General features: G+C 43.3%; 1 protein-coding gene across 1 annotated transcript in view; it reads left to right on the plus strand.

The window, feature by feature from the left end:
- The window catches only part of LOC310794996 (NLR family CARD domain-containing protein 3-like), a gene marked incomplete at its 5' end in the record, with an annotated part of 33433 nt that overhangs the window by 13095 nt on the left and 5338 nt on the right, over positions 1 to 15000 (plus strand). The window contains 5 exons of the mRNA XM_083657019.1: positions 4080 to 4158; positions 4324 to 4552; positions 5719 to 7501; positions 7609 to 7782; positions 11649 to 11822. Coding sequence (XP_083513145.1) covers positions 4080 to 4158; positions 4324 to 4552; positions 5719 to 7501; positions 7609 to 7782; positions 11649 to 11822 — 2439 coding nt within the window. The remainder of the gene's footprint in view (positions 1 to 4079; positions 4159 to 4323; positions 4553 to 5718; positions 7502 to 7608; positions 7783 to 11648; positions 11823 to 15000) is intronic.

Raw genomic sequence — 15000 nt, forward strand, 5'->3', positions numbered from 1 at the left:
CCCCTGAAAGTTTCAGTCCGATTGCACGTAAAACGGTATAGCTGTGAGCGGCCAAAATTCTGCTCACACACACACACATGGACACTTCTCATTCTTATTATAGGATAGTGCAGTTTGGATTAACACTGCACAGCTGTTTGCTTTGAATCTTTTGGGCTGTAAAGAAACAGTCTCTGTTCACTCCAGCTGTTTTGTAGAAGGCAGATAAGAAGCTGTAAAGAAACACTCTCTGTTCACTCCAGCTGTTTTGTAGAAGGCAGATAAGAAGTTGTAAAGAAACACTCTGTGTTCACTGCAGCTGTTTTGTAGAAGGCAGATAAGAAGCTGTAAAGAAACACTCTCTGTTCACTCCAGCTGTTTTGTAGAAGGCAGATAAGAAGCTGTAAAGAAACACTCTCTGTTCACTCCAGCTGTTTTGTAGAAGGCAGATAAGAAGCTGTAAAGAAACACTCTCTGTTCACTCCAGCTGTTTTGTAGAAGGCAGATAAGAAGCTGTAAAGAAACACTCTCTGTTCACTCCAGCTGTTTTGTAGAAGGCAGATAAGAAGCTGTAAAGAAACACCCTCTGTTCACTCCAGCTGTTTTGTAGAAGGCAGATAAGAAGCTGTAAAGAAACAGTCTCTGTTCACTCCAGCTGTTTTGTAGAAGGCCGATAAGAAGCTGTAAATAAACACTCTCTGTTCACTCCAGCTGTTTTGTAGAAGGCAGATAAGAAGCTGTAAAGAAACACTCTCTGTTCACTCCAGTTGTTTTGTAGAAGGCAGATAATAAGCTGTAAAGAAACAGTCTCTGTTCACTCCAGCTGTTTTGTAGAAGGCCGATAAGAAGCTGTAAATAAACACTCTCTGTTCACTCCAGCTGTTTTGTAGAAGGCAGATAAGAAGCTGTAAAGAAACAGTCTCTGTTCACTCCAGCTGTTTTGTAGAAGGCAGATAAGAAGCTGTAAAGAAACACTCTCTGTTCACTCCAGCTGTTTTGTAGAAGGCAGATAAGAAGTTGTAAAGAAACACTCTGTGTTCACTGCAGCTGTTTTGTAGAAGGCAGATAAGAAGCTGTAAAGAAACACTCTCTGTTCACTCCAGCTGTTTTGTAGAAGGCAGATAAGAAGCTGTAAAGAAACACTCTGTGTTCACTGCAGCTGTTTTGTAGAAGGCAGATAAGAAGCTGTAAAGAAACACTCTCTGTTCACTCCAGCTGTTTTGTAGAAGGCAGATAAGAAGCTGTAAAGAAACACTCTCTGTTCACTCCAGCTGTTTTGTAGAAGGCCGATAAGAAGCTGTAAAGAAACACTCTCTGTTCACTCCAGTTGTTTTGTAGAAGGCAGATAAGAAGCTGTAAAGAAACACTCTCTGTTCACTCCAGTTGTTTTGTAGAAGGCAGATAAGAAGCTGTAAAGAAACACTCTCTGTTCACTCCAGCTGTTTTGTAGAAGGCCGATAAGAAGCTGTAAAGAAACACTCTCTGTTCACTCCAGCTGTTTTGTAGAAGGCCGATAAGAAGCTGTAAAGAAACACTCTCTGTTCACTCCAGCTGTTTTGTAGAAGGCAGATAAGAAGCTGTAAAGAAACACTCTCTGTTCACTCCAGCTGTTTTGTAGAAGGCAGATAAGAAGCTGTAAAGAAACAGTCTCTGTTCACTCCAGCTGTTTTGTAGAAGGCAGATAAGAAGCTGTAAAGAAACACTCTCTGTTCACTCCAGCTGTTTTGTAGAAGGCAGATAACGGCTCGTACACACCATGAAACGCTCGGCGGCATGCCTCCTGTGAAAGCCTCTTTGACGCTGCATCTTGATAGGCTGTCTTGCTCTATTTCCTCGTCTGATTGGTCCATTTCAACCTCGCGCCCCCTGCCGCTGGAACCGCCCAGCGTTTCGCTGTCGCAGACTAGAGGCGCAGGGCGGTTCCAGCGGCAGGGGGCGCAAGGTTGAAATGGACCAATCAGACGCGGAAATAGAGCAAGACAGCCTATCAAGATGCAGCGTCAAAGAGGCTTTCACAGGAGGCATGCCGCCGAGCGTTTCATGGTGTGTACGAGCCGTAAGAAGCTGTAAAGAAACACTCTCTGTTCACTCCAGCTGTTTTGTAGAAGGCAGATAAGAAGCTGTAAAGAAACACTCTCTGTTCACTCCAGCTGTTTTGTAGAAGGCAGATAAGAAGCTGTAAAGAAACACTCTCTGTTCACTCCAGCTGTTTTGTAGGAGGCAGATAAGAAGCTGTGTCAGCTAACTCATGTGTGTTATATTGACATACAAACTTCAGTGTTTCAACTGACATGAGAGGAGGAGATAAAGATATGTTTTCACACCAAACAGTTCTCAGGACTCCCTGTGAGAAACTGCTCCCCCAAGAACTACATACCTTCAAGGCTGTTTTCTGTTTGCATTCACACTGCCAATAGAAACTCTGAAGTGACGTAAGCATGCTAACCGCTACTAGTAGCCTCCCAGCAAAGAAAGTGAGAGTTCACAGGGCATTTTCTTCTTTAACAGTTAGCTAACTAATGTTAGCATGCCTCAGGACATTTCTAGAAGTTACTGTAGACCAATCAATACATTATCTGGACCACTAAATACAATAATAATTAAAGTACCTACCTATCTACCTACCTACAGTACCTATCTACCTACCTACCTACCTACAGTACCTACCTACCTACCCAGGGCCGATTTTACACTTCATGGGCCCTGGGGCTATTCATCTCTGCAGGGCCATCCCCTCAAGCGGAAGGGAGTGTCGGCGGTGTCTAGCCGCCGGAAAAAATTTGAGTGTTTTTTTTTAACCTTTTTTAGCCGTATTTAAAGGAATATCTCATTTTAAATCAACATTAGGATTATACTGTTGTGATGTCATTATTCAGTATCTTCTCCTTTTCTCACTAACTTTCATGTCACCACCTGCTCTCCTGTCAGCATTCTAACTTACAAACACAAAATAGGTTTAGCCATCATGTTCTTTCATAAACAGCCTGATTGGAAAGAAAACATTGCCACTGAGATGTAACAACAAGCACTTTTATTATTATTATTTAGTATTATTATTATTTAGTAAAAAAAAAAAAAAAAAAAAAGTAATTTTTTTTTTTTTTTTTTTGGGGCCCCTTGATGTCCCGGGCCCCGGGGCTTCAGCCCCGGTAAGCCCGTTGGTAAAATCGGCCCTGTACCTACCTACCTCCCTACCTACAGTACCTACCTACCTACCTACAGTACCTACCTACCTACCTAACTACAGTACCTACCTACCTACCTACCTACAGTACCTACCTACCTACCTACCTACAGTACCTACCTACCTACAGTACCTACCTACCTACCTACCTACCTACAGTACCTACCTACCTACCTACCTACCTACAGTACCTACCTACCTACCTACCTACAGTACCTACCTACCTACCTACCTACAGTACCTACCTACCTACCTACAGTACCTACCAACCTACCTACCTCCCTACCTACCTACCTACCTACAGTACCTACCAACCTACCTACCTCCCTACCTACCTACCTACCTACAGTACCTCCCTACCTACCTACCTACCTACAGTACCTACCTACCTACCTACCTACCTACAGTACCTACCTACCTACCTACCTACAGTACCTACCTACCTACCTACCTACAGTACCTACCTACCTACCTACAGTACCTACCTACCTACCTACCTACCTATACCTACCTACCTACCTACAGTACCTACCTACCTACCTACCTACAGTACCTACCTACCTACCTACAGTACCTACCTACCTACCTACCTACAGTACCTACCTACCTACAGTACCTACCTACCTACCTACCTACAGTACCTACCTACCTACCTACCTACCTACCTCCCTAATGGTCCCTTAAAAGGGCTTTCTAAGAATTACAATCGTTCCCAGTTCTTGCTGTGTGACACAATCAAAAGGCAAAAAGCGCCTATGACATCATTGTTGCGTGTGTGTGTGTGTGTGTGTGTGTGTGTGTGTGTGTGTGTGTGTGTGTGTGTGTGTGTGTGTGTGTGTGTGTGTGTGTGTGTGTGAGAGCGAGAGAGACATGATGTGATGGTATGACCTACTATATGATGTTTTGTCCCCCACAGAGTTGACCAGCAGAGGTCAGAGGTTCCCAGTGGTCAGTCTGCCCAGGAGTCTCAACCAGACCTGGACTCCATATTTATGGTGTGGAAATGAACAAAAACACGTTTGACTTCACCAACGAGTCGAATACAAAACAAAGATTCTGTCTCCATGCTGCACTCTTTAGCCCAGCGGGCTTTCAGTCTATGATGGATCTGATGTTGTGTTCCATGATTTTAGTAAGAACGTTTAATTAATCTGTTCCAGCTGCTTGAGGAGAACATCATCACCTTTGTGAAGAAGGAGCTGAGAAGGATCCAGAGGATTCTGAGTCCAGATGAGCCAGAATGCTCAGAGAGTAAGAGGAAGGATGAGGAGGAGGTGGATGGTGAGGAGGAAGAGCAGAGGAGGAGCATCAGAGAGGATTTTCTAAACATCACACTGCTCTTCCTGAGGAGCATGAAGCAGGAGGAGCTGGCTGACTCTCTGCAGCGCAGTAAGAGGCTTTCAACAGCTTTAACATGATGGAGATGGGACAGGATGGAAAATTATAGATGATTTAAATAAACAGGTTGTCATTACCAGTGCGTTAAAATACGTCAATTTGTCACGGCCCCCTCAATGTCATTATTGCTGAGGTGAAAGGCTACTTTCAAGTCACATTTGGGTGCGTACGTTCCTCCAGCACAGACACCAGCTCTCCTTGTTTCTTTATTGCCCTGCTCAGCAACATAACCAGGAAGAGAGCCGAGCCCTGACTCTCTTCCTGGTTATTTGGTCGAGGAGGTCAGCCGCGACCGGCTGCAACTGGACACGGCTAATGGCTACTGTGGCTACCGGCTACTGTGGCTACCGGCTACTGTGGCTACCGGTGGCCCGGCAACATTTCACAGGAGCCACGGCTCGAATCCAGGGTAAATTTAGGCAAGCACAACAACTTGGTTGGGTTTAGGGAAGTAAAACAACCTTAGTTTTAGGCAACAAAAGCAACTTGGTTGGAGTTATGGTTCAGCTCAGGATTTGAAACCGATCTCTCATGATGAGAAAGTTACAAGCTGGGAACACTACTGTCTGCCTCTCCAAGCACTTCTCCCTATAGCGTGACTTTGACCTACTTAAGCCTCCGACTGTTATTACATTCAAGACCACTGGGGGCGTGAGGTGACGTCCAGACGGTCCGGTGGTCCTTCTTCTGCATATTACAATGTGAAGGTATCTTTCTCATTCACAATAACAACACCAAGGGGCCGTGACAAGACAGCACACACTGTACTGGGAGTGAGACCGTGTTGATTTAAATATATAAATCAACCCAGTGACACGTCACAGCTGTCATTTGACGCTTCTGAGCCACTGCAGATGGTAAAGGTAAAAAAACAAACATCTACATTTGTCTGATTAAAAGAAACAAAAACTATCATTTGAACTAAGAAGACATAATGAACCTGATTAAGCTAAAGTGACAGTTCGAGCATCAAGGTCTTCATCAGTCTGATGAAGACCTTGATGCTGGAAATGTCACTTTCATCTTTTGGTGCTAATAAATCACTGTAAATGGAGCCCTGCAGTGTGCGAGCTGTTTTTATTCATTTTTTGAAGATATACATTTACCAGGAAATGTTCACTCTTTGATGTTATTTGTCGTTATTTGTGTTCTTTCAGAAACTCTTTCTGGCATCTGCCAACGTGAACTCAAATGTAATCTGAAGGAGAGGTTTCAGCGTGTGTTTGAGGGGATTGCTAAAGCAGGAAACCCAACTCCTCTGAATCAGATGTACACAGAGCATTACCTCACAGAGGGAGGGAGTGGAGAGGTCAATGATGAACATGAGGTCAGACAGATTGAAGCAGCATCCAGGAAACCAATGAGACCAGAAACACCAATCAGATGTGAAGACATCTTTAAACCCTTACCTGGAAGAGACAAACCAACCAGAACATTGATGACAAAGGGAGTGGCTGGCATTGGGAAAACAGTCTTAACACAAAAGTTCACTCTGGACTGGGCTGAAGACAAAGCCAACCAGGATATACAGTTCACATTTCCATTCACTTTCCGAGAGCTGAATCTGCTGAAAGGGAAAAAGTACAGCTTGGTGGAACTTCTTCATCGCTTCTTCCCTGAGACCAAAAAAGCAAGAATTTGCAGGTTTGACAAGTTCCAGGTTGTGTTCATCTTTGACGGTCTGGATGAGTGTCGACCTCCTCTAGACTTTAAGAACAACAAGATCCTGATTGATGTTACAGAGTCAGCTTCAGTGGACGTGCTGCTGACAAACCTCATCAGAGGGAAACTGCTCCCCAAAGCTCGCTTATGGATGACAACACGACCTGCAGCAGCCAATCAGATCCCTGCTGAGTGCGTTGACATGGTGACAGAGGTGAGAGGGTTCACTGACCCACAGAAGGAAGAGTACTTCAGGAAAAGATTCAGAGATGAGAAGCAAGCCAGAAGAATCATCTCCCACATCAAGACTTCACGAAGCCTCCACATCATGTGCCACATCCCAGTCTTCTGCTGGATCACTGCTACAGTTCTGGAGTCTTTGTTGAAAACCAGTGAGAGGGAAGACCTGCCCAAGACCCTGACTGAGATGTACATCCACTTCCTGGTTGTTCAGTCCAAACTGCAGAACTTCAAGTATCATGGGAGACCTGAGACAGCTCCACATTGGCCGCAGAGCAGGGAGATGATTGTCTCCCTGGGAAAACTGGCTTTTGAGCAGCTGGAGAAAGGCAACCTGATCTTCTATGAAGCCGACTTGAAAGAGTGTGGCATTGATATCACAGCAGCTTCAGTGTACTCAGGAGTGTTCACACAGGTCTTTAAAGAGGAGTGTGGGCTATACCAGGATCAGGTCTTCTGCTTTGTCCATCTGAGCATTCAGGAGTTTCTGGCTGCTGTTTATGTCATGGTCTCATTCATCAACTCTGCTGTCAATCTGCTGTCAGAACCACAATCAACCTCCAGAGACAAATCTCAGGCAATTCACCTCTGCCAGAGTGCTGTGGACAAGGCCTTACAGAGCCCAAATGGACACCTGGACTTGTTCCTCCGCTTCCTCCTGGGTCTTTCACTGCAGACCAATCAGAGACTCCTGCAAGGCCTGCTGACACAGACAGGAAGTAGCTCACAGACCAATCAGGAAACAGTCCAGTACATCAAGGAGAAGATCAGGGACATTCCTTCTGCAGAGAAAAACATCAATCTGTTCCACTGCCTGAATGAGCTGAATGCCCGTTCTCTAGTGGAGGAGATCCAACAGTACCTGAGATCAGGAAGTCTCTCCACAGAGAAACTTTCCCCTGCTCAGTGGTCGGCTCTGGTCTTCATCTTACTGTCATCAGAAAAAGACCTGGAGGTGTTTGACCTGAAGAAATACTCTGCTTCAGAGGAGGCTCTTCTGAAGCTGCTGCCAGTGGTCAAGGCCTCCAATAAATCTGTGTAAGTGCATAGCAAACTGGATAGATGCAATATATGATGTGATCTTTAAAACAGGATAGAAAATACATATTTAACGTTATTGTTTGTCTACATCACTAATTATTCAGGCTGAGTGGCTGTCAGCTGTCAGAGAGAAGCTGTGAAGCTCTGGCTTCAGTTCTCAGCTCCCAGTCCTCTAGTCTGAAAGAGTTGGACCTGAGTAACAATGACTTGCATGATCCAGCCGTGAAGCTGCTTTCTGCAGGACTGGAGAGTCCACACTGCAGACTGGAAACTCTCAGGTCAGGATAACTGTTCAACAAACACATTACATTCTGCATTAGCGTATATACACATTAATGTCAGTGAAAATACCTGAACTCTATAGGACTTTCCTAACCTTACTGCCTCTGTTGCTGAAACAAAAAATACGAAACACAAACTACCTGGGTCATTTGTTAATATTGCAGCCAATTACACTGTTTCATTATAACTAATGTACCCTAATGAGACAATCCAACATGTAACTCTTTAAATACAGTGCACTCCTCTTATAGTGATGATCACTTTGGGACGGGTCAAATTGATCATTATAACAGATTTTTTTTCTTTTATTCATTTCTCATGCAGATTAACATCTGATTGACATTTGTATATTTATTTTCATGAAAACAGTACATATAAAGTAATGAAATGCTTAGATACTCACTGAATGTTATTGACTTTAAAAATCCATAGAGTAAGTTAGCCCTCAGCTGTTTCAAGTGGTCTCAAATAGACCACTCCACAGACAGACAGACAGACAGACAGACAGACAGACAGACAGACAGACAGACAGTCAGAGAGACAGTCAGACAGACAGACAGACAGACAAACAGACACTGCAATCTCTCCATATACAGACAGACAGACAGACAGACAGACAGACAGACAGACAGACAGACACTGCAATCTCTCCATATACAGACAGACATGGACCAAGTATCGCTGCTGTATCTCGTTGGCTCATTACAGCCAACGATCACTAGAGTATTTTTTTCCATTGTTCTCGGGTGTGACGAGGCCCAAAATGATCAGTGTAAGCAGAGTATTGATCACTATAAGTAAACTATTTAAACAGCATGTGTATAGGAATGATTCAGGACCAAGATTTATGATCAATATAAGCGGTTGATCACTATAACCGTGATCACTATAAGTGGATTCCACTGTAGTGAGTTTTCATTGAGAGTTGGGATCTCTCTTTCACAAAACCTGTGCAACAGCTCACAACACTCAAGAATAAACAATCAATAAATGATTATTGCTAGGTGATGTTGCTGCAAATGTTATACACTTTTCATCATATATAATTTTATTTTATCACATTATAAGTGTATGTAAAATCACTATTTTGTCAAATGTTTTAAAGGGTTAAAGTTTATCCTGAATATAAGTTTAAAGGGCCCATATTTTGCTAATATAATGTATTATTATTTTATTGTTGGCCTCCACTAGAGTAACTTCATCATTCATAGTTGAAAAAACTCAGTTTATCTTGTACTGGCTCTCACTGCCCCCTTCAGTTCAGCCTCTGTCTGAAACGCTCTGTTTTAGGTCCTGTCCGTCCTGTCCCTAAACCCCCACCCTCCGGGAAATACTCCAGGCGGGCAGCGCGAGGAGTTTTTGTGTTTGCAAACTTCTGCCCAGAGAGCTAGCGCTGTCTGTCTGTCTGTCTGACTATCTATCTATCTATCTATCTATCTATCTATCTATCTATCTATCTATCTATCTATCTATCTATCTATCTAGATAGATAGATAGATAGATAGATAGTCATGCATAACAGAAACAGACAGGCGATCTCTGCTTTGGCTACTAAATTTGTAAAACAATTATATCAACGAGCAACGGATTGTCAAAACGAATTTGACCATCGATGAAAAACGTGACTTGGACGTAAAGCAAGCTATCAATTGATATATCAACATCCCCCTAGCAAGCTATCTACAGCTCCGCTAGGCCCGGGCTGCACCCGCACATTTCCTTCAGTGGCTGGCCGAGCAGGGATTCTATTACCGCGGGCACCATAACGTTACACCCTGCACGGGGAGCTTCACACTAGCTAATGTAGCTAGTTAGCTAACTTCCCAAATGCTTCTGACTATAAGTGTGCCTCTCCTAGCAAAGGCTACACGGACCAAACCAAAATGAGGACTTGGAGAAGTCAGCAAGTTGGACTAACGTTACAAGTTCTGAAAATGTGTGCCTTTCATCATTCATCGGTTGTTCATATGTCTATAAGGCAGCTGTGCTGCTAGGCTAACATAATAGCAAGTGCTAACGTTACCCAGCCGGTAAGTAACGTTAGCGCTTCCTAGCAGCACATTGGACCGATGCTGGAATGAGACACATATTTTCAAAACTTACCACTTCAGTCCTACATCCTGGCTCACTTCCATGTCGTCTCCTTGTTTTTGCGGTCTGGAATCCGTTATTCCATGAGACTACTGTTGTGTTAGTCCCAGACAGCCAGGCTAGAGAGAGCCTGGTGAGTGGTGACGCGGGGTTAGGTTACTGAAACACAGAACGGGGAAGAGAGGGGGTCAGGGTGAAGGCTCTATGGACTGGCCACTACCGCTACAACTTTTAACCAGGACTTCTATCAAGAACTACTAGATACTCAGATAAACACAAATAAAGTGAAAGGCAGATACGGCCGAGACGAGTGGAAATTAGCAGCGCTACTGTCGGTCGGTAGTGTACATGTCCTCGGCAGTGTACTGGAGCAATGTCAACACAGGGAAGGGTGGAGGCTAGGGCCGGCCGGCCGGCACCAACACTTTTTTGCCAGGGTAACAAGTCCTACCTGATGTCACCAGAACTATGGTTCTCGCACAAAATCGGCATAAATCCATGTCATCTCGTCTACGAGAGTTTATGGGCGGGAGGGGGGGTTCATGGGGGTAACATTAAAACACTTTCACATATTTATTTGAAGCTTAGCCCATGTTTAATATGACCATCCAAGATTGTAACAACATGATACAAAATTAAGAAATGCATAATAGGGCCCCTTTAAATATATCACTCAACTTTTATTTAAAACACGTCTTTATTGGTAGAATAAAAGTAAAAACACTAATGTTCCTCAGTAGAGCTCAGAATTCCACCAACTCTCTGCCGCTGTCAGCATATCCAGATGTCAGATTTTAATCAAAAGTTAATTTGGAGGTTGTACTGGTCAGCTTCCAGGTGTGTGTGTGTGTGTGTGTGCGTGCGTGCGTGCGTGCGTGCGTGTGTGTGTGTGTGTGTGTGTGTGAATGTGAACAGGACGCGAAACAGAGAGCATCGCTCTCAGTGAGACTCCTCCCCCTGTATAAATAAAGGTTAAAAAATAGAAACAGTGGAGGATTTGTCTCTTCTTCTGTCTGCTGATTGGTCATGAAGTTTGATGGTGTTACTTGAATCTGTTCAGACGTGTTTGCTTTTTTAACACCTCACCAATCAGTGTGAAAAGTTAACTAAATTACTGCATCATCCCATAACCAATCTTTCCATAAAGTTTCATGCAAATGCATGAATACCTTTTGGACTTATCCTGCTAACAGACAAACAGACGGAACAGAACAGGGTGAAAACAAAACCCCGTCAAATTCCCTTAGTGGAGGTAAAAATAAATGAAACAAACAAGTGGGAGTTAAATAGTTTTTCAGTCTCTCTTTGTTTTGTTTTTGCTCTGTAGCCTTATATGATCTTTGAATAAGAATAACAAAACAAAGCAGTGAAAGCTGCTTCTCCTCCTTCTAAATATGACCTTAATGCACAAACGCAGCAGAAACCAGCAGCACAGCAATGAGTGGACTGAAGTGCAGAGACACAAACTCAGCAAGAGTTCAGGGTCATGAACGGTTCAGTGGAGCCATCTAGTGGTGAACCGGAGCTATAGCAAGTAAACAAGGAAGAGCGAGCAACGTTCAAAAAGCATCAAATAACGGAAATGTCTAGATGAAAATGATTCAGTCACAAGTCACAACTATCGGTTGGAGTGTGTGTGTGTGTGTGTGTGTGTGTGTGTGTGTGTGTGTGTGTGTGTGTGTGTGTGTGTGTGTCACAACTATTTGAAAAACAAGATAGAAAATAAATATGTTAATGTTGTTGTTTCTCTTCATCACTAATTCCTCTTCAGGCTGAGTGGCTGTCAGCTGTCAGAGAGAAGCTGTGCAGCTCTGGCCTCAGTTCTCAGCTCCCAGTCCTCTAGTCTGAAAGAGCTGGACCTGAGTAACAACGACTTGCATGATCCAGGCGTGAAGATGCTTTCTGCTGGACTAGAGAGTCCACACTGCAGACTGGAAACTCTCAGGTCAGGATAACTGTTCAACAGACACATTAAATTCTGCATTAGCCTATATGCACATTAATGTCAGTGAAAATTCCTGAACTCTATAGGTCTTTCCTATCCTTACTGCCTCTGTTGCTGAAACCAAAAATAAGAAACACAAACTCTCTGGGTAATTTGTTAATTTGCAGACAATTACACTGTGTCATTATAACTAATGTACTCCAATGAGACAATCCAACATGTAACTCTTTAAATACAGTGCACTCCTCTTATAGTGATGATCACTTTGGGACGGGTCAAATTGATCATTATAACAGATTTCTTTCTTTTTATTCATTTCTCATGCAGATTAACATCTTGACATTTGTATATTTATTACATGAAAACATTACATATAAAGTCATGAAATGCTTCAATACTCACTGAATCTTATTGACTTTAAAAATCCATACAGTAAGTTAGGCCTCAGCTGTTTCAAGCGGTCTCGCATAGACAGACAGAGACGCTGCTGTCGCTCCACAGACAGACAAGACAGACAGACAGACAGACAGACAGACAGACAGACAAGACAGACAGACAGACAGACAGGCAGACAGACAGACAGAGACAGACAGACAGACAGACAAGACAGATAGACAGACAGACAGACAGACAGAGACAGACAAGACAGACAGACAGACAGACAGACAGACAAGACAGAGACAGACAGCCAGACAGACAAGACAGACAGACAGACAGAGACAGACAGCCAGAGACAGACAGCCAGACAGACAAGACAGCCAAAGAAAGACAGACAGACAGACAGACAGACAGACAGACAGACAGACAGACAGACAGACAGACAGACAGACAGACAGACAAGACAGACAGACAGACAGACAGACAAGACAGACAGACACTGCAATCTCTCCATATACAGAAAGACATGCACCAAGTATCTCTGCTGTATCTTGTGGGCTCATTAGAGCCAACGATCACTAGATTCTTTTTTCCATTGTTCTCGGTTGTGACAAGGCCCAAAATGATCACTGTAAGCAGAGTATAGACCTTATTCGTTAATCCCGGACAGCGGCATATTGTTGACATACCATCCTGCAGCTGACAAATATAGTAACCGCCTTATTGTCGTTTCTGTTACATTACAAAATAGCGATAGTGATGACAGCAATTATAAAACCCCAGAGTTGTTGTTTGTATGCTGCCGTTAATGCCTGTAATAAATAAACAAAAGAAAAAACGAGGTGAACAGACTTTGTTGTGAGGAGCTGTCAGAAAGTTTCACCTGTCTCTCCTAACTATCCACACATCTCCTGTGCTGCTGACGTATCCTCGTCTCGCTCCCTTCACGTCTGAGGACGGTAGAGATAGAAACAAACCATGGGGACTTTATTGCTGTCATTACTACAGCCATGCCTAACGCAGGTCACCATCCGAACACAATTGGAACGATACAGGTAACGCTAACGGCGGCTAGCTTCCTATAAACTCTGCTCTTACATAGGCTGTCGCTTAAAGCGGCTGCTATTATGTCAACAACATGGCGGCAGTGGGCGTGCCAGTACATGAGTGACGTCAATCGAATAAGGTCTATTGATCACTATAAGCAAACTATTTAAACAGCATGTATATAGGAATGATTCTGGACCAAGCTGTTTGATCAATATAAGCAGTTGATCACTATAAGCGGATTCCACTGTAATGAGTTTTCATTGAGAGTTGGGATCTCTCTTTCACAAAACCTGTGCAAAAGCTCACAACACTCAAGAATAAACAATCAATACATGATTAGTGTTGGTTGATGTTGCTGAAAATGTTATACACTTTTCATATGAGCTGATATAGTTTCATCACAATATAAATTCATGTAAAATCACTATTCTGTCAAATGTTTTAAAGGGTTAATGTTTATCCTGAATATAAGTTTAAATATATCACTCAACTTTTATTTAAAACACGTCTTTATTGCTAGAATAAAAGTAAAAACACTAGATGTTCCTCAGAAGAGCTCAGAATTCCACCAACTCTCTGCAGCTGTCAGCATATCCAGATGTCAGATTTTTATCAAAAGTTAATTTGGAGGTTGTACTGGTCAGCTTCCAGGTGTGTGTGTGTGTGTGTGTGTGTGTGTGTGTGTGTGTGTGTGTGTGTGTGTGTGTGTGTGTGTGTGTGTGTGTGTGTGTGTGTGTGTGTGTGTGTGTGTGTGTGTGTGTGTGTGTGTGTGTGTGTGTGTGTGTGTGTGTGTGTGTGTGTGTGTGTGTGTGTGTGTGAGAACAGGGCGCTCCTGAAACAGAGAGCATTGCTCTCAGTGAGACTCCTCCCCCTGTATAAATAAAGGTTAAAAAACAGAAACAGTGGAGGGTTTGTCTCTTCTTCTGTCTGTTGATTGGTCATGAAGTTTGATGGTGTTATGTGAATCTGTTCAGACATGTTTGCTTTTTTAACACCTCACCAATCAGTGTGAAAAGTGAACTAAATTACTGCATCATCCCATAACCAATCTTTCCATAAAGTTTCATGCAAATGCATGAATACCTTTTGGAGTTATCCTGCTAACAGACCAAACAGACGGAACAGGGTGAAAACAAAACCCCGTCCAATTCCCTTAGTGGAGGTAAAAATAAATGAAACAAACAAGTGGGAGTTAAATAGTTTTTCAGTCTCTCTTTGTTTTGTTTTTGCTCTGCAGCCTTATATGATCTTTGAATAAGAATAACAAAACAAAGCAGTGAAAGCTGCTTCTCCTCCTTCTAAATATGACCTTAATGCACAAACGCAGCAGAAACCAGCAGCACAGCAATGAGTGGACTGAAGTGCAGAGACAGAAACTCAGCAAGAGGTCCGGGTCATGAACAGTTCAGTGGAGCCATCTAGTGGTGAACCAGAGCTATAGCAAGTAAACAGGGAAGAGCGAGCAACGTTCAAAAAGCATCAAATAACGGAAATGTCAAGATGAAAATGATTCAGTCACAAGTCACAACTATCTGTTGGTGTGTGTGTGTGTGTGTGTGTGTGTGTGTGTGTGTGTGTGTGTGTGTGTGTGTGTGTGTGTGTGTGTGTGTGTGTGCGCGCGCGCCGCGCGCGTGTGCTGGAAAGCTACACTCCTGTTTTCAGTAACTGAATCAAAGTAAAACTACAGTGGAGGAAGTGATGAAATGTTGAAGTCAATCGTCATGACAGCAAAGACGAGGAAAACAGTATC

This window comes from Poromitra crassiceps, assembly GCF_964638095.1.
Source record: "Poromitra crassiceps genome assembly, chromosome: 20".
Taxonomy (NCBI): Eukaryota; Metazoa; Chordata; class Actinopteri; order Beryciformes; family Melamphaidae; genus Poromitra; species Poromitra crassiceps.